The sequence below is a fragment of the Mytilus trossulus genome, unplaced genomic scaffold (assembly GCF_036588685.1).
Source record: "Mytilus trossulus isolate FHL-02 unplaced genomic scaffold, PNRI_Mtr1.1.1.hap1 h1tg000024l__unscaffolded, whole genome shotgun sequence".
NCBI classification, from domain to species: domain Eukaryota; kingdom Metazoa; phylum Mollusca; class Bivalvia; order Mytilida; family Mytilidae; genus Mytilus; species Mytilus trossulus.
The window spans coordinates 3997874-4025417 of record NW_026963290.1 but is presented as its reverse complement, the minus strand read 5'-3'; the positions used below and the strand labels follow the sequence as shown (position 1 = coordinate 4025417).

General features: G+C 30.1%; 1 protein-coding gene across 2 annotated transcripts; it reads left to right on the top strand.

Annotated features, from left to right (window-relative positions):
* On the top strand, positions 1–27544 carry LOC134699092 (plasmolipin-like). Of its 2 annotated transcripts, none has more exons than XM_063560779.1 (5): positions 1–97; positions 16878–17053; positions 17975–18145; positions 22349–22456; positions 23939–27544. In XM_063560779.1, the coding sequence occupies exons 2-5, from the start codon at positions 16928–16930 to the stop codon at positions 24107–24109; spliced, it is 576 nt and encodes a 191-aa protein (XP_063416849.1). In that variant the 5' UTR covers positions 1–97; positions 16878–16927; the 3' UTR covers positions 24110–27544. The 2 variants fall into 2 exon arrangements, with proteins under 2 accessions (XP_063416849.1, XP_063416850.1); XM_063560780.1 differs by lacking the exon at positions 1–97 and adding an exon at positions 12735–12821.

Here is a 27544-nt window from a genome sequence, read left to right as displayed (position 1 = left end):
ATTGTATAGACCCCATAAACGACTTCCGGCAACATTCTGATTATGTCCCTTGAACAGGTCAACTATTGTTTACAGAAGATTGGCACTTTGTAATCGGGTATGTAAAATATGCGATATATGCAGCATGATTAAAATATGCACATTGCAGTAATCGTAGTTCTGCATTGAAATAAAATGTGCTGTCGAGGCAATTTAGTTTAGGTTCCAAAATTAGTAGAAAACAAAATATGGGCGTTTCAAGTCCTGTCAGGCAAAAAATGTATCCACCGGCATTGATTTGTCAAATTGCGACCCTGTATACAACCACTAAGGTTAAGTTAATAACGACTGATTTGATGAGATAGTTTCTATTTAAAGAGATGACTCCCTAAAGTTTAAACATCACCCCATGTTTACAACATCCCGTCTGATTATTGATCGTCATGTGTTTTTAAATTCTTTGAATAATCTATAAATAGAAAAGTCTTCATTTACATTTTGACTGAGTTTTAAGAAAACAAACATAATAAAAGTAAAAGTGTAGATTTCTAACAAGTCAGTTTCAGGTATGCTATATCATGTATATAAATAATTCTGATATCGTTTATTTTTTCAGTATATTTTAAATATTAATATTAGTAACAGTATTATTTCTCTATTATAATAATATTTAGACACACAAACGTATTTCAATATTTCAGTAATATCTCTCAAAGTTATATTTTTTTATTATCATCAGATTTTTGTAGAGTTGTCTGACAATTATAGTTTATATACAGTCAGAGCTCAGACATAAATAAGTCTGAATCTGCTTTTGACTCATAGAGGTCTAAACTTGTAAGTTTTAGGATTTGTCTCCCTTTAATGTAAAATAAAATACGACTTGAATAAGTCCAATATTGTTAAACAAGAAATGATTGACCAGAATCCAAAAGTTGCAAATATAGACTCATACAAGTCAATGAGTGATCAAAATTGTTTAACTTCAAGACCCACGCATATTTATAAGGAGGTCATGCATCTTAATCAAATAATGATAACACTGAAAGCCAATGCTTTGTCTTCTAAAGAAAAATATGAATGAGAGTCTAAAAATTCGGAGATAATGTTAATTAACCTTACAATGCAACCACCTGGAATCACACTTAATGAGATAAAACATCTGTGTTTAGTAAGGATGTTCAATTAGATAATTAAATATAGATAGCTCAAGTCCTTGTGCACTCTCATACAGGTTTTTGCTGTCATAGGTGGTGTAGTTGGCCACAAAGTAACATTAAGTTTTTCACCAACATAAATAGACCTAAACAAGTCAGTCATTTTCTTAGATAGGTCCAAAATTGAAACTACATTTTTATAATAAATACATGTTTCGACTTAGTTGAGTCAAAATAAAAATCAACTTGTTTATGTCTGAGCTCTGACTGATATACATGTACAACATCATTTGCATTGAGTGACGTCCTATTCTTTAAAAAAAGATATTAAAAAGGGTAAAATTGAAGTGCATGTGGTTCTTGTTTTTTTTCTTAAATGATGAATTCTGAGAACAATGTCCCTTAGATGTCAAAGCATATTGAAAGACTGCATACCCATGATACCCTAAGCAGCCTTCATAATCTAGTCTACATTTTGTTCCAGACTGTAAAAGTTCCGACATCATGTACATTGTAAAATGATTTTGAGAACTTAACGACGTAGGGCCTGTAATTTCTATAAACTACATGTAAGGTAGTACATGTAGTAAGCTGTCTCAGAGTAATTATAATTTATATTAAGTTTTTGAAACAGTATGACCGTAATAGTGCATGTTAAAATCTTTTGGGTAGGTATAAAAACTAAGGGTATGTATAGTGTACAAGTACATGTTCAGTAAAAGGCTTTTTAAGCGTAATCATTGATATTTTTTAAATGCCTTGTGCTCTTGCACCACTTTCTCAGGTTATGGAGAGTGCTCACATATTTAAAATTACGTGTAAACTAGCCTATGGACAACTAGGACCATGGCAAGACGAACTGCACATCGCAAAATCATGACACAAAAAATAAAATTTAAAAATAATAAAATGGAAATAACGACCTACCTACATGTACCCTATTTATTTTGATGATATAACCTTAAACAGACATATATATTTTTTTTGCCTTACTGTATAGTATTGGTTTTGCTCATTATTGAAGGCCAAATAATTGTTTACATCTTTACCATTTGCTTTATTGATGCCATCACAATCATAGATGTCTTATGTGTAGCTCACCTGTATGCCACAAAGAGCCCTTTTGACTAGTCCGAGATTACTCTGACGTCCGACGGCTGTTTTGCCAGACAAGCTGGGGCCGTGGGACGTCCCACGGCCCCAGCTTGTCTGGCAAAACAGCCGTCGGACGTCAGAGTAATCTCGGACTACCTTTTGACATATGAATATGATGTATATCACTTGGTGTTTGTCTTCATCCTTTATCTTTTACAACAAATCTTTTCATCTGAAACTGTTGATCCAATTATCATGATTATTAAAATTAAAGGTATTGGAGTTATATTGCCCATAAATGTTTTTTTTTTAAATGTATACTTTTTTAGTGGAAGAAGACGTCAAGTCTTCTGAAGACTTAAGGGGCCGACCCTTGGCATTGAGTCTCCGTATGCCGCATTCATTTCGTGAATTACAATTTCAAAACAACTTATGATTCCTGACACCGATTTTTACACATGATTAGGCATCTGAATCATTTAATTTGTAAATTATGATTGTAAAACAATCACTATCGTAAATATGACCCTTTTATTTATGTAAATTATTAGATTTCATCTCATCCACATGAACGTTATTTGTTTACTTGTAACAGGATGTTTTAACTGTAGATATTTGTATTACGCATGCGTGAATTTGGTCTCGGGACAACTCACCCTGTTTACAAGTTCGCCCTTGAAGTTACGAATTTGCAATCCTGCAGACAAGAAGATTTTGTTTTTATATAAATAAAAAGGATATATAAAGTGTTGTCTTTATTCATGGTTTTCCTTTGTCATGTGAATTAGATACCCTTCGTAACATACATGTGAACCTCCCGACAGGTGTACAAAACTCCCGTTTTCAGGGGTCTCCTCCCGTCCTCCCGTTTAGGAGAAAAAACTCCCGTGTATGAAATATTTCATGAATGAAAATTTTCAGACGCCATATTTGATCATTTCTTACTACTGTACGGGTGTAATTAACACCTGTGTTAAATTTTACCTGAACATCAAAGAAGATGTATAATTATATGGCTTCACTTGACAGCTTGGGTGTCAAACATACTGGTAATCAACGATGTTTACCTCCGGCTAACTGCCGTTGTGTTATCAAAACGATGTGTATTGGGAATATTGAAATACTTTTTTGTTACTTCCCTTTGTTTTAGCCTGTTTTCAGTTATTTTGCTTTTAAAAATGTAAATTGTAAAAAGACTATAAATGATTAATCAAATAATCATAAAATGATGTTGATTAAATGAATTTAAATGATTTTGGACAAATAAAAAAAATAAAATTTATAAATTATTTTAGCAATCTAGACCTCCTTTCAAGGATTACATTGAAGTTTATATGATAAATTTGTTTCTCATTGATTTGAAGTCTATATACAATATGTGCAACTAGACTAATAAAACGTCTAGTAGTTTGATAAATTTCTAGAAAAATCTTGAAATTTAAATTTGAAATGTTAGTATATACTAGAACACACCCGTGATATTGTGGGTCTGTGACTGAATTAAAGTATACAACTATGCGTATGCCCTATTTAGTATTGGTATTGTCATCTGGTAAAGTCATGCCGATTATAAGATGCACAGTTTTCTCTGCTTTCAAAATCTTTCTACGTGGAACCTAAAAGTTATTGGTAATATTATTAAACTGCAAAACAAAAGGGCCTAAAACGGAGTATTTTTTGCTCAACAGTATCAGCAAAATTCTAAATACACCGTTTGGTGGTGCGCCTGTTAGATGCGGAACGTACAGATAAGGTAATAGGTAACAGTTGAATATAATATTGGTATCGGTGTCGGACTTGATCCGGAACTTCTTAATTATTGGCAATATTAATTACGTGGAAAACAAATGGAACTGGAGTGGTGTAATTTTTAATCAACACCATTGTACTATATAAGTTATATTTATAATTGAATTCTTTGATTCATTGTTTTTACGTGATGACGGCTGACAAATTGGACCTCGTAATTTTAGTATTATAGATTAGATTTTATTGTGTAAGCTAAGAAATAGCAAGACATTTTACACTGTTTTTAAGTCTTTTTAAGCTTTCTACAAAAATGACTTTCATATTGCTTAAAATCCATGCAGTACTAGTGTTAGTGTATGTTATTTTTTTAATTAATTTACGATGTTGCAAATATACATGTGGAGCTTATTTCTTTCTTATTTGTCTAAACATTTACAAATGATAAGGAGATGGAGAAATGAACAAAAATATATACAGATAAGATATATAAATATAATGATTCATTTGCAAGCAGTGAACAATCATTTGTCAAAAACAAAACAAAACAAGAAACAGATTCTTCTTATTATTTTATTTTATTCAAATAGAGAGGCAATAAGGGAACTATAAACATTACAATTTGATGGAAATTTGAAGAAAAAACACAATTTCTACATCATTTGGTTACATTTACGACAAAATTTATGTCGATAAAAAAACATGATGTTTTGACCATTCAGTACTTAATAGATGCATAGTTCTTGGGGAAAAGTTTCATCAAATAATATGAATATAAATGACTTTTTTGTGCTCGTTTTTTACAGTGGGTTGTGATGATATTTCTGTTAGGTTACCCTCATTTGGAGTGTTGTTCCCAACCTGTTAAAGGTCCATCTTTGTGCATTATTCAAAATTGGAAATTTCAACACGCATCTAATATTCTTAATCTGGAAAATAAACCCTGGTCTGCTAGCTTCATGTATATTTTTTCTACCGATTTAATATATAACTAGAATCATGCAAACAGACTTAAGGAAAAGGCATGTAAGTTCATCATACAAATATGACACTTTTTCTAGACAATCCAGATCTTGCAAAATACGTCGCTAAAAATTGTAACCTTTAAAATTGTTTTTGTGCAGTAAAAACCCATATGGGAACTTTCAAAAGTTGGCGGGTATGTAACAAGTCTTACTATTTTTTTGCTCCATTTATGGGCAATATGTTTTCCAGTCCGTCCGTCCGTCCTGCTTCTGGTTATAAAGTTTATGGTCGAGGTAGTTTTTGATGAAGTTGAAATCCAATCAACTTGAAACTTAGTACACATGTGTTCCTCTTGATATGATCTTCTTAATTTTACTGCCAAATTAAAGATTTTACCTAATTTTCATAGTCAACTGAACATAGAAAATGATTGTACGGATGGGAAATCCATGTACTTATGACCTTTTCTTGTTTGAAGAAAAAATATATTTTTAACAATAATGGAACAAAGCAGCCTGGGTAAGTGGGGCTGCTTTTATGGTAATTCCAGTCACTTTTTATTCACCTTCTTCCACTTCAGAGCTATCAGCTCTTTGATTTTTAAAACTACATATATAGTGAAAAACTTTAATGGAAAAAAAATGTAGTGCAACCATTAGATATAGGAAGATGTGGTGTGAGTGCCAATGAGACAACTCACCATCCAAATAACAATTTAAAAAAGTAAACCATTATAGGTCAAAGTATGGCCTTCAACACGTAGCCTTGGCTCACACCGAACAACAAGCTATAAAGTGCCCCATAATTACTAGTGTAAATTGTAAAACCATTCAAACAGGAAAACCAACGGTCTAATCTATATAAAAAAAACCACAGAAACGAGAAACAAGTATATATATATAAATTTCATAAACAAACGACAACTACTGTACATATGATCAGATGTATTTATTTAAAAAAAAAAGTTATTGCCCTTAATGATGCTTTTGTCATTGTTACCCAGGTGACCTGAGGCAACATTGTACAGTGGCAGATCCAAAAAGGGAAAGGATGCCTTCAAAGTGGTGGTTCAGGACGATTATCAATCCTATGGCCGGGTTGTTGTTGATTTGACACATTCTCAATTTCCTTTATTAATTTTATTTGAATGGGAAGTGGTTTCCAACCATATAATCTGAATATATGGTTGGAACCACCTCCGTTAACATGGCTGGAACTACCATGATGTTTGATTTGAAAATTTAATATGATAGTGAAATTTTTTACTTTGTATTATAAATTACAAGTACAACAATGTACATGTATATCATGTATATTGTCTGTTCCTCCACGTCTTAGCATATATAGCATTTAGAAGTAAGAATCAGAATCAGAAAATTAAATAAATGGCTATACAAAAACCTAGTTTAAGATGTCATTTGATTTCTAACTTAATGCAAAGGTCTTAAAACAAAACGTAATTGTATCTGACATTTTGCATACCTTGTACATAACGTGATAGTTGTTTCTACACATTAATTTAAACTGGAATTGTACTGTTCCTCCAGGAATCTTAATTTACAAATAAAAATTGTTGTTGTAGACTTGTAGTTAATAAGTGATTTAGATGAATTTAAAATTGTCTCTTAAAAAATGTTTCTTAAAAATGTACTTTTCCAAAAATGAACTTAATCCCTTCTGTGAGATTTTTGTACATGTACAATTTTTGCTCTTTTAATAGTGTTAAATCATAGTGTACATATTTCCTACTCTGCCAGACCAAGCTCATAAAAATATATAACACTAGAAAACATTATTAAGTAGGAAAAAATCCCATATTTTTTCATTAAAACTAGTACATGTAGTACAGAAAGAATATTTTTCAATTAGCTGGTTCGTGCACAGCTATTATTATAATGATTACATTTGTATGATGTGCTGCCAACAATTAATTTAGATTCTTAATATATTAACCTCTTACATGTCTTAGACAGTAAGTAAACTTCATGAAATTTAAAAATAGTTTTTTTTTAGATCTTATATATTATAATTGTGAAATGTAAATGATACTTTATATCCTGTACCTATATATTTTATCAAAGCAATAATCATTTAAACCGACATGCAGGGGCAGATCCAGCTATTTTTAAAAGGGGTGGTTCCCAACCCAGGATAAAGGGGGTTTCCAGCTATATATCCCCATTCAAATGCATTAATCAGCCCCAAAAAGGGGGTTCAAACCCCTGGATCCCCCCCTCTGGATCCGCCAATGCTACATGTACATTGTATATATCATCTTATACACAATAGAAAAGAAACCTTATGGAAAGTAGTTCTGCCATTTAAACCTGGCTAGGTAGCACAGTTCTAAGAAACAGGAATCTATAGGTTTCTTTGAAGTAAGAAGAATATTGTTATTAATGAAACAGCAGTGTGTCTATTAATCTTACTATTTGTATACTATTAACATGAGATGATGATGAAGATATATCTACAGGCTATGTCATTCATACATCACTGATCTTAGTCAATCAATGATGATGATGAGGTGATGTAATTTTTATAAACTAAGGTAGTAGTAAGCTGAGTGTTTATATTACTGAACTCAATGGGAGTGCAGAGGGGAATTGTTTTTTTATTCTTTCCTAGTACTTTTAACTAATAAATACATTGTAGGTAGTAACTTTTACAAAAAATACTTTTAAATAAAGGCTTTTGTTTTTCACTGTTTAAAGTTTCTTGATCTAATGTACAAACAATGTACTATATGTGTGTAAGTGAGAAATGGGTAGATGAACACGTACTAAAATGTTTATACAACATACATGTATGTTGAATCATCATTGAACACCTACTAAAATGTTTATACAACATACATGTATGTTGAATCATCATTGAACACGTACTAAAATGTTTATACAACATACATGTATGTTGAATCATCAGAATGAATAACAAACTATATATATGTATTAGAAAATGTGTGAATGTTAAGATGTACATGTATATCAATCATTTAATTCTAAACTCTTTTCATATAATGATTTAAAAAATATACTGTGCTTTAGGGTCTGTGGATGAGATTTAAAGATAACAGAAAAACAATCAGAATACCAATAATGGTGCGAAAGGGGTGGGGGCAATATTAAGTAAAACAAACTAGAAATAAAGAAATGCAGTTCCCCTAAATTATGCTACCCTATCAAAACATTTCCTCACCTTTTCTTCTCCATTGTATTAAATAGAATAAAAGTTTGTTTTTGCAAATTAGATCTAAAGAATACAATGATATACTATCAGATAAAAAATGAACAGGATAAATAGTAGTAAGTACAAATAAAACTTTGTTGAAATATTATAGTAAATACTGTAATAGGTAATGCAAAGGCAAGGGGAAATAGTTACATGTCCTAAAAAAATACATTAAAAATCTACATCATCAATTTATGAACAAAAGTGTTTTGTGTATGCAGTAAAAGGTATTTATTGTTTGAAGTGAAAATTGTCGGTAATTATAATAATAATGTAACGTTTGTTCAGACAATTCTCATGGGTATACTACATACATGTCCTTCATCATATGTTTCTCATCTCATTGTTATTTGATTATTTTACAGTTCATAGATATTAATTGTCTTGAATTGTAAAAGAGGTTATACTGTCATGACTATCTAGCTGAAAAAAAGATTGCATCTTTTAATTGCTTATAAGTTTTTTTAAGACTTTAATTATAAATATCTAAATGATAAACGCAAGAATTCAAACTATTAAAGTCTGTTTTTCTGAAATTACATAAACAGAAAAATTACATTTGTACCAAAAGCATATCAACATTGGTGGTCTTCAGTGGCGTATTCAGGGGAACACCCTTTTATTTTTAGGACAATCAATCCATTTGAATGGGAGCAATTACATGATACCATGTATTTATAGTCGGAACCTCCCTTTATCCTGGGTTGGGAACCCCCCTGCCGTCCCTGGCCATGGACTGATAAGTAAATTTAGTCGGGTTGTTGTCACATTGAAACATTCTCATTTTCATTCTCAATTTAAAATCTTAGCTAGACTTATGTTTGTAAATTGTCAGGACTTTTATGATGAACTTGATATAAAGTGAACTACTATATATGTACACTTACTTAAATATACAATGTTCTTGTCATGTTTGATAAGTACTTCAGAGGTAGTCAAGTGATATTTGGTCATTGTGATACAAGGTGTATATAATCAGATACATACTTTTATTCTCTTTGATCTTAGTTTACTTCTTGCAGAACAAAATTTGTAAGATTTTTTTTTTAATTTGAAGAAAAAAAAAGAAAAGGAATAAATCATTTGAAAGATGCTAAATGTGAAGCAATAAAAAACATTGACATTTAGTTGAGGAATTAAGGGCAGATATTTACATTTTTCATTTCAGGGCCTTTTATAGTTGACTATGCTGTATGGGCTATGTTTATTGTCGAAGGCTGTACAGTGACCTGTATAGTTGTTAATTTCATTTGGTCTCTTGTTTAGAATTGTCTCATTGGCAATCATACCACATGATTACATTTTTTTTATGGCTAAAAAGAAAGGAAAAAAACCCACTAATTTAGATTTAAGAATTTTTGTGAAAAGAATTGCTGAAATTTTGACATAGTTATATTATTTGCTCATCAGTTTGAATGACAATTAATTCCATTTACTGGGACACCTATATACATGTCATAAATGTAGGTGGTCATTTATATATTTTATTTAAGCCGAGACATCTAAAATACAATGTATGCCAATGACTGAATATTAAAATTTTTGATTACATAAAGACATTGTAAGAAGAACTTTTAACTGTAAAATGAGGTGATCAAGTAATGTAATTTTTCCTGTACAACTACTGAGTATCACAAGTATAATGGTTGAATACAACTGAAGAAATGAAATTTGATAGTTTATCAATTATTTAAATTGACAAGTGTTACATTGTTGGTCTTTTAAAGAAAAGTTTAAAGGTTAGAAAAATAAAGAATGGTAAAAAATAAACCATGAAGTAGGGACCATGTTTGTACATGTATTACACTTTATTTACCTTGTTGATTTGAAAGATTAAGGTTTATTGTAAACTTTTGTCTTTTGCTCACACTTTATATGGTGTCAAGGAAACATGTATATGATCATATATTAATTCAGTCTTATCTGTCTCTCATAAATGACATGTTCATAAACTATAAATTATTTATGCTGCCATTTCGATTTTTTTATTTTGAAATTATAGGAAGAAATTTCAGCAAAAATGGACTTGATTTTAGGGCCTTTTATATATAGCTGACTGAGCTGTATGGGCTTAAATGCTTATTGTTGAAGGCCATACATTTTCCTATAGCTGTTATTTTCTGTGTCATTTGGTCTCTTGTAGAGTTGTCTCATTGATATCCATACCACATCTTCTTTTTTATATAGTAGCTCAAGACCCTTATATTTCAATTTTCTTACACTTTGACAAACTGAAGGTACTTTATACTTATAAATGGGAAACTTTTTGTCTGATTTCCTCTTCTGGGTAAATGAATGTATCTGAATTCATGAAACTCTTTAGATAACGACAACCTATATATATATTTGAAGGATACAAATTCACATGATACAGAGAGCTTCCTCTTTTTATACGACCGCAAATTTTGAAAAAAATTTCGTCGTATATTGCTATCACGTCTGCGTCGTCGTTGTCGTCGTCGTCGTGGTCGTCCGAATACTTTTACTTTTCGCACTCTAACTTTAGTAAAAGTGAATATAAATCTATAAAATTTTATCACAAGGTTTATGACCACAAAAGGAAGGTTGGTATTGATTTTGGGAGTTTTGGTCCCAACATTTTAGGAATTAGCATTTTCTTGGTTTTCGCACTATAACTTTAGTTCAAGTTAATAGAAATCTATGAAATTTTGACACAAGGTTTATGACCACAGAAGAAAGGTTGGGATTGATTTTGGGAGTTTTGGTTTCAACAGTGTAGGAATTAGGGGCCCAAAAAGGGCCCAAATAAGCATTATTCTTGGTTTTCGCACAATAACTTTAGTTTAAGTAAATAGAAAATAATGAAATTTAAACACAATGTTTATGACCACAAAAGGAAGGTTGGTATTGATTTTGGGAGTTTAGGTCCCAACCGTTTAGGAATTAGGGGCCAAAAAGGGACCCAAATAAACATTTTCTTGGTTTTTCGCACCATAACGTTAGTATAAGTAAATAGAAATCTATGAAATTTAAACACAAGGTTTATGACCATAAAAGGAAGGTTGGCAATGATTTTGGGAGTTTTGGTCCCAACAGTTTAGGAATAAGGGGCCCAAAAGGTCCAAAATTAAACTTTGTTTGATTTCATCAAAATTGAATAATTGGGGTTCTTTGATATGCCGATTCTAACTGTGTATGTAGATTTTTAACTTTTGGTCCCGTTTTCAAATTGGTCTACATTAAGGTGCAAAGGGTCCAAAATTAAACTTAGTTTGATTTTGAAAAAAATTGAATCCTTGGGGTTCTTTGTTTTGCTGAATCTAAAAATGTACTTAGATTCTTGATTATCGGCCCAGTTTTCAAGTTGGTCCAAATCGGGGTCCAAAATTAAACTTTGTTTGATTTCATCAAAAATTGAATAAATGGGGTTCTTTGATATGCCAAATCTAACTGTGTATGTAGATTCCTCATTTTTGGTCTTGTTTTCAAATTGGTCTACATTAAAGTCCAAAGGGTCCAAAATTAAACTTAGTTTGATTTTAACAAAAATTGAAATCTTGGGGTTCTTTGATATGCTGAATCCAAACATGTACTTAGATTTTTGATTATGGTCCCAGTTTTCAACTTGGTCCAAATCAGGATCTAAAATTATTATATTAAGTTTTGTGCAATAGCAAGTCTTTTCAATTGCACAGTATTGCGCAATGGCAAGAAATATCTTATTGCAAAATATTGTGAAATAGCAATTTTGTTTTTAATTAGAGTTATCTTTCTTTGTCCAGAATAGTAAGCAAGAAATATCTAATTGTAAGAATTTTTTTTATTTGGAGTTATCTTTCTTTGTCCAGAATCAACTTAAATCTTTGTTATATATCTTTTTACTACCAACTGATAAATTAAAATAATCTTTACCATTCAGTGATAACAAGCAGTTTTTTTTAAATCTTAATATTTTATGATGTATTTAAATGAGTAGTAATTGTTGCAAACTCCATTAGAAATTTTAATTGAGATTTGTTTTGGAATAAGGGAAAGGGGTTCAATTTTCTCATTTGAAATTTCATAAATAAAAAGAAAATTTCTTCAAACATTTTTTTGAGAGGAATAATATTCAACAGCATAGTGAATTGCTCTAAGAGAAAACAAAATTTTTAATTTCATTAGACCACATTCATTCTGTGTCAGAAACCTATGCTGTGTCAACTATTTAATCACAATCCAAATTTAGAGCTGTATCCAGCTTGAATGTTGTGTCCATACTTGCCCCAACCGTTCAGGGTTCAACCTCTGCGGTCGTATAAAGCTGCGCCCTGCGGAGCATCTGGTTAATCATCAGTGAACTTTCACATCCTTCAAATGTAAGTCATATAAGTATATATTAATGTAAACAATGCTATTTTAGTTATTTTGTCACATTGATAAAAAAAAAAATCTTACTGATAAATATAAATATGATCAAAAGTTAAAATGTCTTTATACATCTGTCAAGATAAATACTTCTACAGGAAGATTTTATTTCCTTTTATCAATGGGAAATCCATTCTATATTTGAAATAACTGAATTTCTTTTCATTGTTATACCAAATGAATGTTTCATTAGATGAGTTTTGTTGCCATTTTAAAATTATATTAATTCATCACCTGGACGAAGGAATTTAGATATAAACCTTGTTTAACAGGTAGAAGGTATGTATTGTTAAGGCCAGAAGGCCCTTAGATGATGTCAAAGGTTCTTATGTTAGATGTTGTTAACTTAAGTGGGACAATGCTCAAGGTATCAACTGCTTCTGTGTTAATATAGTTTTCATTTTATATAGCTATTTATAAGATGTATAAGAGGGTAAAGTATACACATATGTATATGTACAAGTGTTTGATTAAGGCTAAATCTTGGGCAGATCTTGTTCTGTTCTTCAGTTTTAGATGTAATACCATCAAATCATAGTACATGTACGTCACATCCAGTTGCATACAGAAAAGGGTTGAAAAACATTTTTCTTGAATTTGACAGTTCCTACATTCATATTTTTCATTGCAGTATATGTACAAAAGTATGATCAAGGGTAAGGCTTATAGTCAGATATTTTTTTTCTGTTTAGGGTCATTATATAAAGTACAGTTTTAAGATGTCATATCTGAATGATGTTTTACAAATCTTATCATCTGTTATGAAGTTATCCAATGAATTAAGTGGTATCATCATTGAGTGGTTAATGAAGGCGTTATATCCTCTCTGGAATAGAAATATTGGTGATTGCTGCACATCAAAATGATCAATCTGATTTTACACATTTTATATTGGATTACTGTACGAACATAAAATAACTAGAAACCGTCAGGTTGATCAATAGATTTACATATTTATGAATGTAGTGTAAAATGTTTTGTAGTTTACTATCAGTCTAACGAAGAAAAAAATCCATAAATATGTAAATTGAAAAATGAATCTTGTTATTAACTTAAGCCCTGTCACATTGAAATTATATAACTGCATGGTATAATGAAGATAATTTTATAATCAAATATTGATGTATAATGAAATACATATGTGTTGTACATGGTATATCATGTGCAGATGGATTATAAGATGCAAGTATTAAATAAAAACTGTTCAAAAGATTGGTGATGCAGTTTATAAATTTTGGAATATTTGATTTACAGAGGCAGATTAGAGGGTACAGGGGCTAGTGTTTCCCTTACAGAGCTTCATATATGATAAATGCATAAACTTTTAATGAGTAACATTCCAAACATATATAATGGTATGCTAAGGGACCCCTTTTTCCCCCTCTTCACGATCCTGTGGATCTGCACCTATTTTATACATGTATTTCTAATATTGTAGATGTTTGCACACAAGTCAGTTATGATCTTATGGATGAACTTTAATTTTTTCAGTTTTAAAAAAGCCAAAAGGATAGGGATATGGAAAAAAAATGGCTGTCAAAAAAATTATAGCATTGGAGACTGGGGTATTTTTTTTTACAAAGAACTGATTCAAATTTAAAGCATTTAGCTGAAACTTTGTGCTGGTCCAGGATTTATAAAAAACTTGAGACCCTCGTCACAATAAACAATGTTTATAGTAGTACTAGTGGAACTGTGCAATAACCATATATATGTATAGCTCAATAAAGGTGGGGTGTGACCTCGTCACCCCCCTGAATTTGCCCCTAGAATAAAAGATGGTAACTTAATGGATGATGGTCCAAACATTCTTAAATACTGAGTATTGCCACCCTTACATGTAAATGTGAATTAGATTTTGTGCATACACACACAAAAAAATAAAACAAGAACACTATAAAAATACAAACAAATACAAATTTACATAACATGATTTTTTTTTATCAAATCTACAGAATTTAATACATTGTGTACATGAGCAAACTATTGCATATATGTATATTTAACATTCAGGTTAAGTATGAAACTACAAAACCAAGTTCTCCTGAACCAACTGTTACAAACCATTAAAATTGGAATATATGTGAACAATAAATACATGTACAATGAAACAACAACTTGTTGCATGTATAACAGTAGGTGAATAGACAGTTTCTAAACACACATGTATAGCACAGCTGTTGTTTCCAATAGTCATTGTCTGACATTACCTTCAAATAACTGTTACACAATAATTAACTTCATACTCATTACAAAACTTGATAAAAAACTGCTTATTTTCTCCATTCACTGCTCAGCTACAGACTACATTAACACAAGAAAATAATTAACTATTACATGTATCATGTAGATAGAAATGGTTATATACATTGTTTTTATATCACTACAGGAATATATCTGCCAAGTTCTTATGATATAGAGAAACAAAATGACAATTATTTACTGCCTACTTGCTGGTTTAATTAATAAGATGATTATGTTACAATGTGCACATTTACAAAATTCATTAGTGCAAAGAGGTTACAGAGCTAATTTAATTTCTTTCTTACTAAGTCAAAATTGGAAATCTGCTAAAACATACTGGAATTTAAATGTTGTATAAAGTAATTTAGATATAATAATTAAAAAGTTTTTTCTCAACAACTTTGTTTATGCCTGATATACTTGTACATGATATCATGTCATGTTTTAACAGGCTACTAAATAAGTAATGAGTGATGTTAAAAAGTGTTGTTATATTTTATAAATATTGACACAATATTTCCCTAGACAAACAAGCTTCAATAAGGATCATTAATTAGCATGTACAATGTAGCTTTCCTGGTGAAAAATCTGGTTCAGATAGATAACTGATGTCATTTGACTTAATTACTATATATATATATATATATATATGCTTCCATGAGTTGAAGCATACAAGCATATCTGATTTATACTGTGAAGAATTGTATAACTTTCACGATTTATTTGTTTAATTTATGATACAACTTTTATGTTATATTTGAAATAATGACTTCATCTCATAGATTTAGACAACAGTAATGCTCAACATAGAATGTAATGATCAAAAGCAAGAAAGCAGGCAAGACATTTCAGTGTGTGCACACTTGATAATAAAAGTAGTATGGATATCAACAATACATGTTGCTGATGTGCATGTAATGTATATTAGGTTCTACATTTTCCTTGGTACCACAATTCACCTTGAGGATTGAATACGTTATAAGTACTTTCTCTTTTTTTCAAAGAGATACAGCTAAAACATACCTTCACTGTTGAAGGCCCTACGGTGACCTATAGTTGTTAATGTCTGTGTCATTTTGAATCATGCCACATCTTCTTTTTTCTATTAAGTTTTAAGAGATTGAAATTGTTCAACAGCTTATAATTGATCATACTTTAATCTATTTATTTGAACTAAAAAATGCTTTTTGGCATGCACTTCATGTTAATCATTATACAATATAAGTTTAAAAATCTGCAACTGTGAATATTTTGCTAATACTTAAAAATTCTGATTGAAAATTTTGCTGTGGAATGTATACTGGCTATTAATGTGATTGCCAATCACAAAGTAAGACACAAATATTATAAGAAGGAAATATAATTTGAATTGTTGCCTTTAAGATTCAAAGTGATTTAGTTGATATAAACTTTATTGGTTTTTATCATTTGTTTATACTACAAGGTTATTTAGTTAAAGATCCATGTGTGTGGTTATTTGTTTGAATGCTATAGTTAATGTATGTAAACTACTCAGATATAAATCTGTAGGTTCAATAAGTAGTTACATTTTTAATATTAGCAGAATAGGGTCATATCCAACCTGGTCATATCCAGGGTGACCTTCCCCAACAACCAGGAATCCCCCTATATATTTATACATCAGCAAAGTTGTTTATTTTAAATCATTATTACATAGTACATGTACTTTTTTTGTGTAAGATGTTTGTGAGTGTATTGTGTGTGTTAATTAGGCCTAAAATAAAATATTATTTGTTTCCCCAATCCCGACTGACCCTGCAAAAATGGGCCCACTCATAAAATTTTATTGTCAAAACTAGCCAAACATTATTTTATTCATTTCTGTTTTTCTGGCTTGCGGGATCATCCGATAATATTCAGGCTTTTGGGAAAAAATAAAATTATTTACCTACCTACCTACCCACACCTGGCTTGTCAGGGTAGGGATTGGGGAAACACATAATATATTAATTTAGACCTTAATGGGATAAATAAGATATCAACAAAAAGATATCAACAAAAAATTATGATTATTTTTTGATTTGAAGGGAAAATCTGATTGTTCTAATTGAGTTCCTTTGTCTATTTCAGAAATTCCACATAGATTTTAAAGAAAGTCCTCTTTACCCAACAGGCTCAAGATGGACAGCCAATATAATGTCGAATCAACAGAGAAAACAACAACCACAACTAGCTCCAGTGGAGATGTTGGCTTGGATAAAATTTATATGAAATCTATAGATTCCATATTGAAAATAGCTGAAATGGTAATGTTATTTCAAAACAAGTGCTGCATTTATTTTAATTGGTAGTTTGCACTTTGCAGATATATATATATATTATATATATCTTTTCTGTTTTTGGAAAGGACAAAACAAAGGAGTTATTAATTTAAAAGTATCTCCTGAATTACTTTGCAAAAAAAATACTTTGAAAATAAATTTAATTTTTATCACAGATGTCCTCATCCTATTTTGATGAAATAAGAAAAACATCTAAGTTTTGGCTTATTTTCTTGATATATATGTATTTAGAAATGTTTCAGTGTATTAATTTATACCCTCATAATTTGAGAATAGAACAGGGGTAGATCCATTGATTTTCAAAGAGGGGAGTCTCAAACAATATGTCCCCATTCAAATGCATTGATCATCCAAAAAGGGTTCCAACCCTTAACCCCCCTTTGGATCCACTATTATTAAAAATTATTTGAAGTTTAATTTGTTCATGTTTTTACCAAATATAAGTTCTAACAAAATATGAACTTATTGATCCAGACTTGCAAATGTGTCAGATCCTGAAACTGGTTTTGATATTCTTCCCAAATTCCATTTAAAGATGATAAGTGTCTAGCTGGGTGTATATCCTGTGTTTTCTATCCAAACATAATAGCGTTTCAGGCATTGAGTCACATATGCCAGCACAACTATGTGTTTTTTAAAATGAATATGTTATTATATTTCAGTTTCTCAATCTAATAGTATTTATCTGTGTAACCTCTCACCAAGGCCAAGGCCAGGATACTCTTACATTGGAGGAGGATATATAGGTTCAGATTGTATTATAGTTTATGTTATATTTCAGGTCCTCAGTCTGATTGTATTTATCTGTGTAACCTCCCACTCAGGGTACTCCTACATGGGAGGGGGATGGGTACAGATTGTATTATATTTTATGTTATATTTCAGGTCCTCAGTCTGATTGTATTTATCTGTGTAACCTCCCACCCATGGTACAGCTACTATGGAGGGGGATGGGTACAGTTTGTCAGCATATCTTGTTTGATTACTGTACTGATTTTATGGATCTTTTTTATGCTGCGGATAATCTACAAACTACCAGGACCCTGGATGTTAATTGTAAGTTAATAGAAATTATTGCTTGCATTTGTTATTGTGATTAAAATTGTTATTTTTGACAAAATGCGATTTTAACTTTTGTAAAATTTTGAAAAATTCTGTTTAATTCATAATAAATAAATAATTATAAATTTGGTGTTTATTCTGTCTTCTGATTGGTTAAAATTATTAGTTTTATTTTCAATGTTGTCAATTTTTATGGCGTCACGCCTACTCTGACGTTGTGTATTCATACGCCAACATGTGTGTTTGTTGTTATTGTTAATAAAAATAATATAAAAAGTTCTTTGAGCCTTATTTTTGATAGAAATTTATTTAAAATAAATGGCAATGATTTATTTTGATTTTATTGAACCATAAAACTAAGTTTTGACTCTTCACATTTTACATAATCCGCTTCGCGGATTATTCAATGATCTCAATCTAAAAACTTAACATTTGTTTTTTTCATTACATATTTTATCTTTTACACTATTAGGCCACACCAATTTAACTTCTTGTTCTACGGATTTTTGGACTTCAAAAATTGGGGCGAGCGAGCGATTTGAAAATTTTAATAAAAAATATTTAATTTGCAAATTTTTGAGGCGAAGCTTAAAAAGTAAAGGCGAGCGATTATAATTTTTTTTGGTAAACATAAAATAGTAGGTTTTGACTATACTAAAACTTGATTTATCACTTGTACCTTGACATTTCTTTAATTTATGAAGTATTTTTTCCCTGTTCAACAAGAAATAATTGAATAATTTAATCTGGTCTATGTATGTGTGACTGTAAATGAGACAATTCTCCATCCAAGTCATAATCAGGTTCAGAATAACCCCTTAATGTTATGAATATCCTTTTTATGAGGGGTCAAAATATTAAAGTTATAATATATTTTTTTTGTAAAAACACTTTAAGTACAAAAGGGCTTATATTTTCCCAAAGAACTATAATATTTGGTATTAAATGGTTAAAACATGTCCAAGAATTTTGAATATTCCTGGACTTGAACCATGTTAACACATTAACTTTAACAGTTTAATATTATTCAAAATAAGTGGACCCATCCCTCTTTTAGAAAAGTTGTTTAAAATATAATGTATTTCTCCTCTTTTTGAGTAAAAAATTCTAAGTTGTCAAAGGTTTTGTATAGTAGCACTGTACAAATCCTTAGTATGTCTATTTTCTTTTCTACAACAGACTGAACAGTAAACATGGTAAAATGGCCCTTACAAGGCCCTTGTCTGAGGGAGGGTTGGTCCCAACCTGATAATAACAAACATAGGTCACAGTACGGCCTTTTACACAGTGCTTTGATCAAGACCAACCAGCAAGCTAAAAGGGAATCCGGGTCCGTTCGCGCCCATTCACGTTCGCACCCACTCATTTTCGCCCCCTTTTACTTTCGCACCCAACATGTTCGCACCCAAAGTCCGTTCGCACCCTACATGTTTGCGCCCAATTTTAATTGGTTTAGTGTTTAATAACTTTGTAATCAAGTTTGGCAAGTAGTATTCTTAAAAGTATAATTGATTTCATTGTCTCAAAATACAGCGAGACAGCATTTTTTATGTGTTGAAAAAATCTTGATCATGTTTTTGAGAGTGTATGATTGATTTAAAAAAAATAATATTCCTTTCTAATTAAAGTGGGATTCTGTCAACGTTTTATTTTGTGTTGAATAACACTTAATCATGTTTTGTTTAGTGTATTGCCTATAACTTTGTTTCATTGACTTGTTTCAAAATGAAGTGAGATTCTGACTACGTTTTTTTTTGTGCGTTCAATAAATTTTATCATGTTTTGGTTTATATAATAGTGTATTGCTATATTTTATTATTTCATTGTTTCAGTTCAAAGGGAGCAAGCTGTTAAAAACAATTATCTTCTGTGTTTTTCATTTAAAATATTTAATCTTTTACTCATACATGTAGCAAGCTATAAATACATTCAGTAATTAAAAACAAAAACAATCATGATTTTCCAATTATTCAACTGGAATTTGAATTAAGATTGGGGGCGAACGTGCAGAGTGCGAACGGACCTTGGGTGCGAACGTGCGAGGTGCGAACGTGTAGGGTGCGAAAGTATATTGGGCGCGAACGGACCTGATACCGCTAAAAGGGACCACAACTTAGTATTGTAAACAATTCGAACAGGAAAAACAAAGATCTACATTATATTTCCAAACGGAAAATACCAATGAACCACATCAACAAAAGATAACTGCTGAACGACAGCTCTCTGAATCAACCAGGAAAGGTGCACAAACTTGCAGCGGATATGACCGTCACCATACATTATAATTGCAGTTGAAGGCAAATCCTTCAGAAGTTCTTTGTACTTTATTTTAACAACGAACATTTTTTTTTATAGGGAATATAAGTTAGGGGGAGAGAAACCAACGTTTTTTTCTGTACTGGTATTTCTATTTATATCGGAGCACTCCCGCTTGGAATAAATTGGTTTTATGCTGAAACAAATATTCTCGCAGATATTTACAGTGTTGTGGGGTGCTGATAGGTTTAAAATCGTTATATAAAGGCTAGACTGTGATTTTAAAAAACAAATGTTGAGATCTTTAAATAATATTTACAAAAAAACGGTGCGGGAAATGGACATGATTTCATATCCGGATGCGGGAAGCGGGACTATAATAAAAATAAAACAAATCTGTTTTGAAAAAAATAGGTGCGGGCGGGTCCGTCGGACAAGGAATCAAATTGGTGTGGCCTTAGTTATTACTTTAAAATATGGTACAAAAATCACACAGACAAATTGATTTGGTTTGGCCACAGATGAATTTAAATTGTTTATATCATTGAAAAAGCTCCAAATTATCTCCCTTTGGTGCAAACATGTAATTTTTTTACGTTTAAATTGAAATATCTTTTTTAACTCATCAGTGACTTATATTTTTTATTATTGTTCTTAAACAAGCTGTACATAAAGTAAATAATTCTTGAATTTAAGCCATTTCTTTAATTTCTTTCTTTTTTTTTTTTTGATATTACCAATATTTCTCCTATTAGTTCAACAGAAAAAAGGGACATTTTATTTTGTATTTCTATAAGGTATAAGATAAAGTTTAATCATAGAAAATAATAGCAAAATCCTATATGAGAAAACAAAAGTTGATTTAGACCCGCAAGCACCTTTCAAACAGAACAAAAATCATATTTAAATTTTCGTAGCTAATTAATGCCCTTTTCATAGTTCAGTATATGTAAGTTTGAATTTTTGTATACCATCATATGCTTAACACAGTTTTCACAATTTGATACATTTCACTTTTACAGTTGAAAACAAACAACATTTAAGACACTGTGACATTCATGTATGATTCATACTTGAACAACTTTAAATATGTTTCATATTCATAGATCCTTCCTACATATTTTGCACCAACACATTGTAAGTGTATATTTATGCCTCCACCGTAATGATTGGGGCATTAACTTTTACCCTTGTCTGTCTGTACATCCCAAAGTTGGTTTCTGTGCTCTAACTTTTGTTTGCCTCTACCAAATGATCTGAAACTTGCACAAAATGCTTATTACCACAAAACAAATATCAAGTTACAATTGAGGTGGTGTCACTTTATCAACCTTTCAAGAGTTATGCCCTTTACAAATGGACATCGCTGAATTTTTCATTCCGTTCTCTTACTTAAGTTAGCCTCAACCAAATGTTATGACACTTATATACATTGCTTATAACCACAAAATACAGATCTATCAAGTTGAGTTTAAAGGGTTTCACTTTTAGTGTTCTAGAGTTATGCCCCTTTACAAATTGAAATTGTAAAATTTATTAATTTTTGTTTCAGTTCTCTAGCTTAAGTTAGCCTCAACAAAATATTATGAAACTTTTACAATATTTAATCTCAGATCAAGTACACATTTGGTTGCTTCACTTTTACTAATCTTTAGTTGTGTCTCTTTATAACTTTATATAATATGCAAGAAGGGGCATCATCTCTGTCTCAAGGACACATTACCCCCTTTTTTTTTTACCAATTTGATAAAGACCGGTGTACCAATAAAAATCGTATACTGAAAATGCACTGCTACATCTCAACAATCAATAAACCATAAATTCATTTAAGTATAGAAAGTCATATTCCATTAAATTATAAACACTTATCAGTTCTGTCATTGTGTCTGTACGGAAAATCTTGTGTGTACCTACTATAATTTTCATCCCTTCTGATTTCAGATCCTGATTTACTATGTAGTATATTGTGTGTTTTACTTAATATCATTTCTGGTATGTGCCATACAAGCTGGCAACTATGGACAAAATGGTGGATTTATTGCTGCAGCTGTAAGTTCATGACCCCCAATCCCCAGCATGCAATTTATCATACCAATTCTCATATTTTTAATCATTTTTTGGTTCAAAGGCTATTCCATTAAAACTTTCTGATCTTTGAAGAGATGATAATCAATAGTTTTATATATTTTATTTTTTTGTCCAATTATATCTTCAAGGTGAATGTAAAATACCAGGGGCGGATCCAGCCATTTTAAAAAGGGGTGATTCCCAACCCAGGACAAAAGGGGGGGGGGGAGTGCAAACTACATGTATATGTCCCCATTCAAATGCATTGATGGGCCAAAAAAAAGGGAGGGGGGTTCTGTTTCTCTGTCTTTCTCACCCATTGACCATTAAGTCTCAAAGGCAGGAGATATATATTTTTGCTAAAAAAAACCAATATATTCTGATCCCCAATATGAAACAAAATGTTGTCATCAATTAGATGACAAATAAGATATTCAGAAAATATATTTTCTCCATACCTTTTAGTGTTAGATGCGTAGGAAACATGTGAAAAAAAGACAGAGACTATTAACACACCCTGTCCTCCATTGAATGGTTGCTTTCTTAGAAAACTACAAACTAAGCAACATGAACTCCATCAAAAAAGGGGAGTGATCTCAAGTGACTGTATAATCTGATTTTGACTTCATTTAATGTTTAGTCTTTGTTATAAGGTCAGTTCTAAGTTACTGTAAGTAAAAGGTCAGCTATATCAACTCAATGTTTGTGTCTATCTTTTGTATCATTCTATAATGGACTGAACATCATATCCAATAACATTTACAGAAATTTATCATCGAAATATATGCTAAGATATTTAAATTACAAATTGATGTTATACCTGTCAAGGAAGTTACATAACTTTTACAAGGTGCAGGAATTCAATATATGTTCTAAAAATATTAATGATGTCATGGTTAAAGTCAGCTTTTTAAATTGGAGTTATGTTGCTTTGTCCAGAATAATAGTTGAGTCAACTATAACCAATGCTTTATACAATGTATTATTTAATTTTACTTCCCACTGATTAATTTTAGCAATATTTACCCTTCAGTGCTTGCAAGCACTTTGAATTTATTACTTTATGTAAAAGGCCAACTATAGTTTATCATTAGACAATATAGTTACATCTCTGTTAGGAGATAACAACTCATGGCCTCATTTTTATGGTTCATTAATCAGTTGTGTTTTACTGATACATGTACATGCATAACAGTTTCCTGAGTATAAAAGACTTTGATCTTAGACTTCCAACAAATTATTTAGTCATTCTCAGTTTATCAAGATGACAGATGTTTTGTATGTTAACTTTTTGTTTTCAATTGCAAGGAATAAAATTTAAGGATAATGACTTTTTATATTTTAATGATTTCACATTAAATAAAAGAAAAGTTTAAAACAGACTGTTCTTGAAATACAGTGTATTTAAGGTTTGGAAATAAAAAAAAAGCTCAAAAGTAATATTGTTTTAATATTTCATTTTAGGTTTTCTGCGTGTTTATCCTGGTTGTCCTGGGTGCAGATACCTTCTTCCAATTCCGAAAGTGGCAGGACAGTGGCTCCAGCTTCTCAGCTAGAAGTACAACTTCCTCACCTGGTGGAGCTGCCACCACAACAACAACACATACCACCTACGAAACACGTACTCAGTACTAATGAGACAGCAACTGAGTGGTTCTAAATATAGATTTTTGTTTGTATTTGGTAGAAGGGTGTAGTAAAGATATGATGTGGAATTTTATATGCAACACAAAATGTGTATAGAAAATTTATACGTTGATTGAAATTTGAATTAGGTCCATCTGGGCATCATCAAAGTGGATCTATATAAATATTGACACTGCTTTTTTATTTTAAAGTATATATATAATATGAAAATTTTAAATCTATTCCTCCACAAAAAATCTTCAAATTTAATGCTATAAATTTATTTTTTTTAAATGATAATGTGCTGACAGATTTGACTTCTCGACAAAATCTTTCCTTTCGCAATAAAATCATTATTTAATGCTTCTATATCTTTGGTTGCAGATAAAATGAAATATTAATTTTTACTTTTGTCAATAAAAAAGTAATTTTGAAATTTGTCAATTTTGGAAAGCATCTACATAATATACTACAATTACAAAACAATAAGATATAATTTGAAGGAAATAAGAGTGAAGTGCATAATGAACCTCAAGATTGAATAAGGAAAATACTTCATGCTTAAAAATACCATTGACTATAAAAAATTGATTAAAAAAAATATGTTGTGTCTATTTGACTAACATTGTATATTGAACGACATAAAATTTAGTTTGATAAAGAGGTTTACAATAGGTGACCACACATGATAATTCGATAATCTGGTTTTGTTGAACAAATTCCTTAATTTGAAGCAAATAGAACCTTTTTACAACATACTTAACAAATTATGATAACATACTCAAGCTCATTTGATGGTTAGGTGGGGGAGAGGTTGTTTCCATGGTTGAGAATCAAGACTATTTCTATTGTCATAAAACACCTGTGAGTCCATTATAGAAGTCAACAACTTGTTTACTCTTGCCTCTGAAAAACATGTCAAATAATGCTGAGGCTGATTTTCTTTCAGTGGTATTTTTAAATGCAGTTTAAATGTAAGATATGATTTTAGAAGACAAAAAATATACTAATTAGTATTGTTTAGTGTTATAATGGATAGTTTTTATATACTGTGTATCATTATATGTATATTTGATGTTAATTTATTACTGCAGTATGGGTGTATTTATGTCATAGATAACGCATAGTTTATATACTAAATGCAGCAATCACATTTCTCCCATCATTTTTATTGATGACACATGGTCAGATCCTTGATGACATCATTTTGGTAAAACCATTGATAGCTATGGGTAATTGCTAGCTTTTTTAGAACATTATCTCGTAAGAAAGACATTAAATAATTGGATAGTTTAAAATCCTTACCCGCTATATTAATTGATTGACAAATATAAGTTAGAGGGCTGATAGTGGTCACTTAGATTAGTACAGAATGTCATAGGGATCTTTTCATGTATTATTTACTTTGAATTTGATTCACTTGAATAGTATAGATAATAAAGAATTTAAAATATTGCTTGTCATTGATTTTAAAGATCTTTCAATTTATGGGCTTTGTATTTGGGTTTCAATTTTACTTTCTGTAAATAAGTGGCACTTAACATGTACTGGTATATAAATCACAAAGTAAAAATACAATATGTTTCATATTGAATGTAATGTGTTTATCATGTATATATTTTTGCAACACCAGTGGAGACTTTCATGATTTTTTTTCTTTCGGAAGAAGTACAAATGTTGCAAATAATATTGACAACTAACAATAAGATTTGAAATTCATATTATACATAATTAAGGGCCTTTAATACATATTAAAATATCTTTCCAGGCCATGTACAGTTTTTCAAAAAGTTAAAACTTTTAAAATTAAATACAGATTTTAATAAAACTAAAAAAAATTCTTGCATGAATTATTTTTGCACAATCTATTGTGTAAACTTTGTCTTAGAAATTATTTTCTGCTTTTATCCTATTTCATATCTAATTTTGTTGTTGGTGTGAATAATATTCCATTGTTTCATTCAGGGTTTTGCTAAAGATATAATTTTAATGTTTTATTAAATTTGTTTATCATCTCATATGTTGTTATTACACATTTTATAAATGTTTCACATGTTTATAAATATGATTATGTTGTATAAATCATTAGAGTTATGTGGTTTTACTGGCTGATATAGTTTTTCAAATACTTTAATTTTCTGTTCAGTATTTTTTTTTCAGTGTAGATAAAAAAAAAAGCCTCTCATTTTTTAATTTTAATAAAACCAATATTTTAAATTTTAGTTTTTGGTAATTAATTACAACTCTAATGATGATACTGCAGAGTATTTTTTATTAATAAAACAATATCTGAGTGTAAAAATATTTTGTGTCTATACTTTGTTATTTACATTTTTTCAAATGATGCTCAATCTTATTTAAAAAAAAATTAGTTAACAAATAAAACAAATTGCACATGACTGCACTGATTGTCAAGTTAAAATGCTTAAAATAGAATTTTGATATATCATATCATAATAACCTTTAGTGGAAAGCTAAGTTGAACAGAATCTTTTTGCTATAAAGTTATACTTAAACTGGTTACTTGAGAATAAAGATTTTCATGATTTGCAGTGTTTAATTACATGTATACATATCCTTAGTTCAATCATAATTTTTTGTGATAAAATTTCATTGTAATTGGTCTTTCTTTTTTTTTTTAATGTTTTTGTTTGTTTATATTATTTTATGTTTAGCATTAATTTGAAAAGCTTTAACGTTAAATCATGTAATTATTTAATCTTAGGCTTTTTTTGGCATTATAAAAAAGAAAAGAGGGACAATTTTTGTTTGCTGATAATGCGATTAATACATAATTAAATGTATGAATTTTTTATATATCGTGGGCTGGTTTAATATTCTATTATTTTTAATACCATTTAATTTTTGAATTTTTTACATTATTTATTTTCTTTTATTTAGTAGTATGTTAGGATAACTGTTCATTAAATAATATTTTTGCTAATTTCAGCTTATTTAGCATTTTATAAGATCTGTTGAGAGATAAGAATACTCATATGGGGTTACATTGAATATTAAAAGTTCCATTCAAATTTTTTTTACACAAACAACCTCAAAAATTAAACTCTGTTTAATATAAGGAACTGCTAACTTAAAAAAAGTATGTAATTTGTTTTTTCAAAGATAAAAAGAAAGAAAATAAAGTTCATACACATTTTCACTTTTGATTTTTTTTTTAATTTGATAAAAAGTTTACTTCTTTGACTATTCTCAGTTGAAAAAACATTTTCCTTGAAGCTTAAAAAAATGCATCTGAAAATTTTCAAGTTATATGAGTTTAGTGTATGATCATGTACATAGTTATTGTACTAGAATATATAAATAATATGTCAACATTGTTTTTGTATATCTGTTTAATGGCATAATCCTAAATAGAAATATCTGTATTTTGTCACAGAGCAGCTAATATAGAATCCTGCTTATTAAATATAGACTAAAATAGAA

What these genes read in the sequence shown, in the direction of transcription:
- LOC134699092 (XM_063560779.1), top strand. Translation starts at nt 16,928, where the DNA reads ATGGACAGCCAATATAATGTCGAATCAACAGAGAAAACAACAACCACA. An exon ending in TATTGAAAATAGCTGAAATG is followed by an intron (nt 17,054 to 17,974) that starts GTAATGTTATTT and finishes GTTATATTTCAG; the next exon opens with GTCCTCAGTCTGATTGTATT. An exon ending in GTGGATTTATTGCTGCAGCT is followed by an intron (nt 22,457 to 23,938) that starts GTAAGTTCATGA and finishes ATTTCATTTTAG; the next exon opens with GTTTTCTGCGTGTTTATCCT.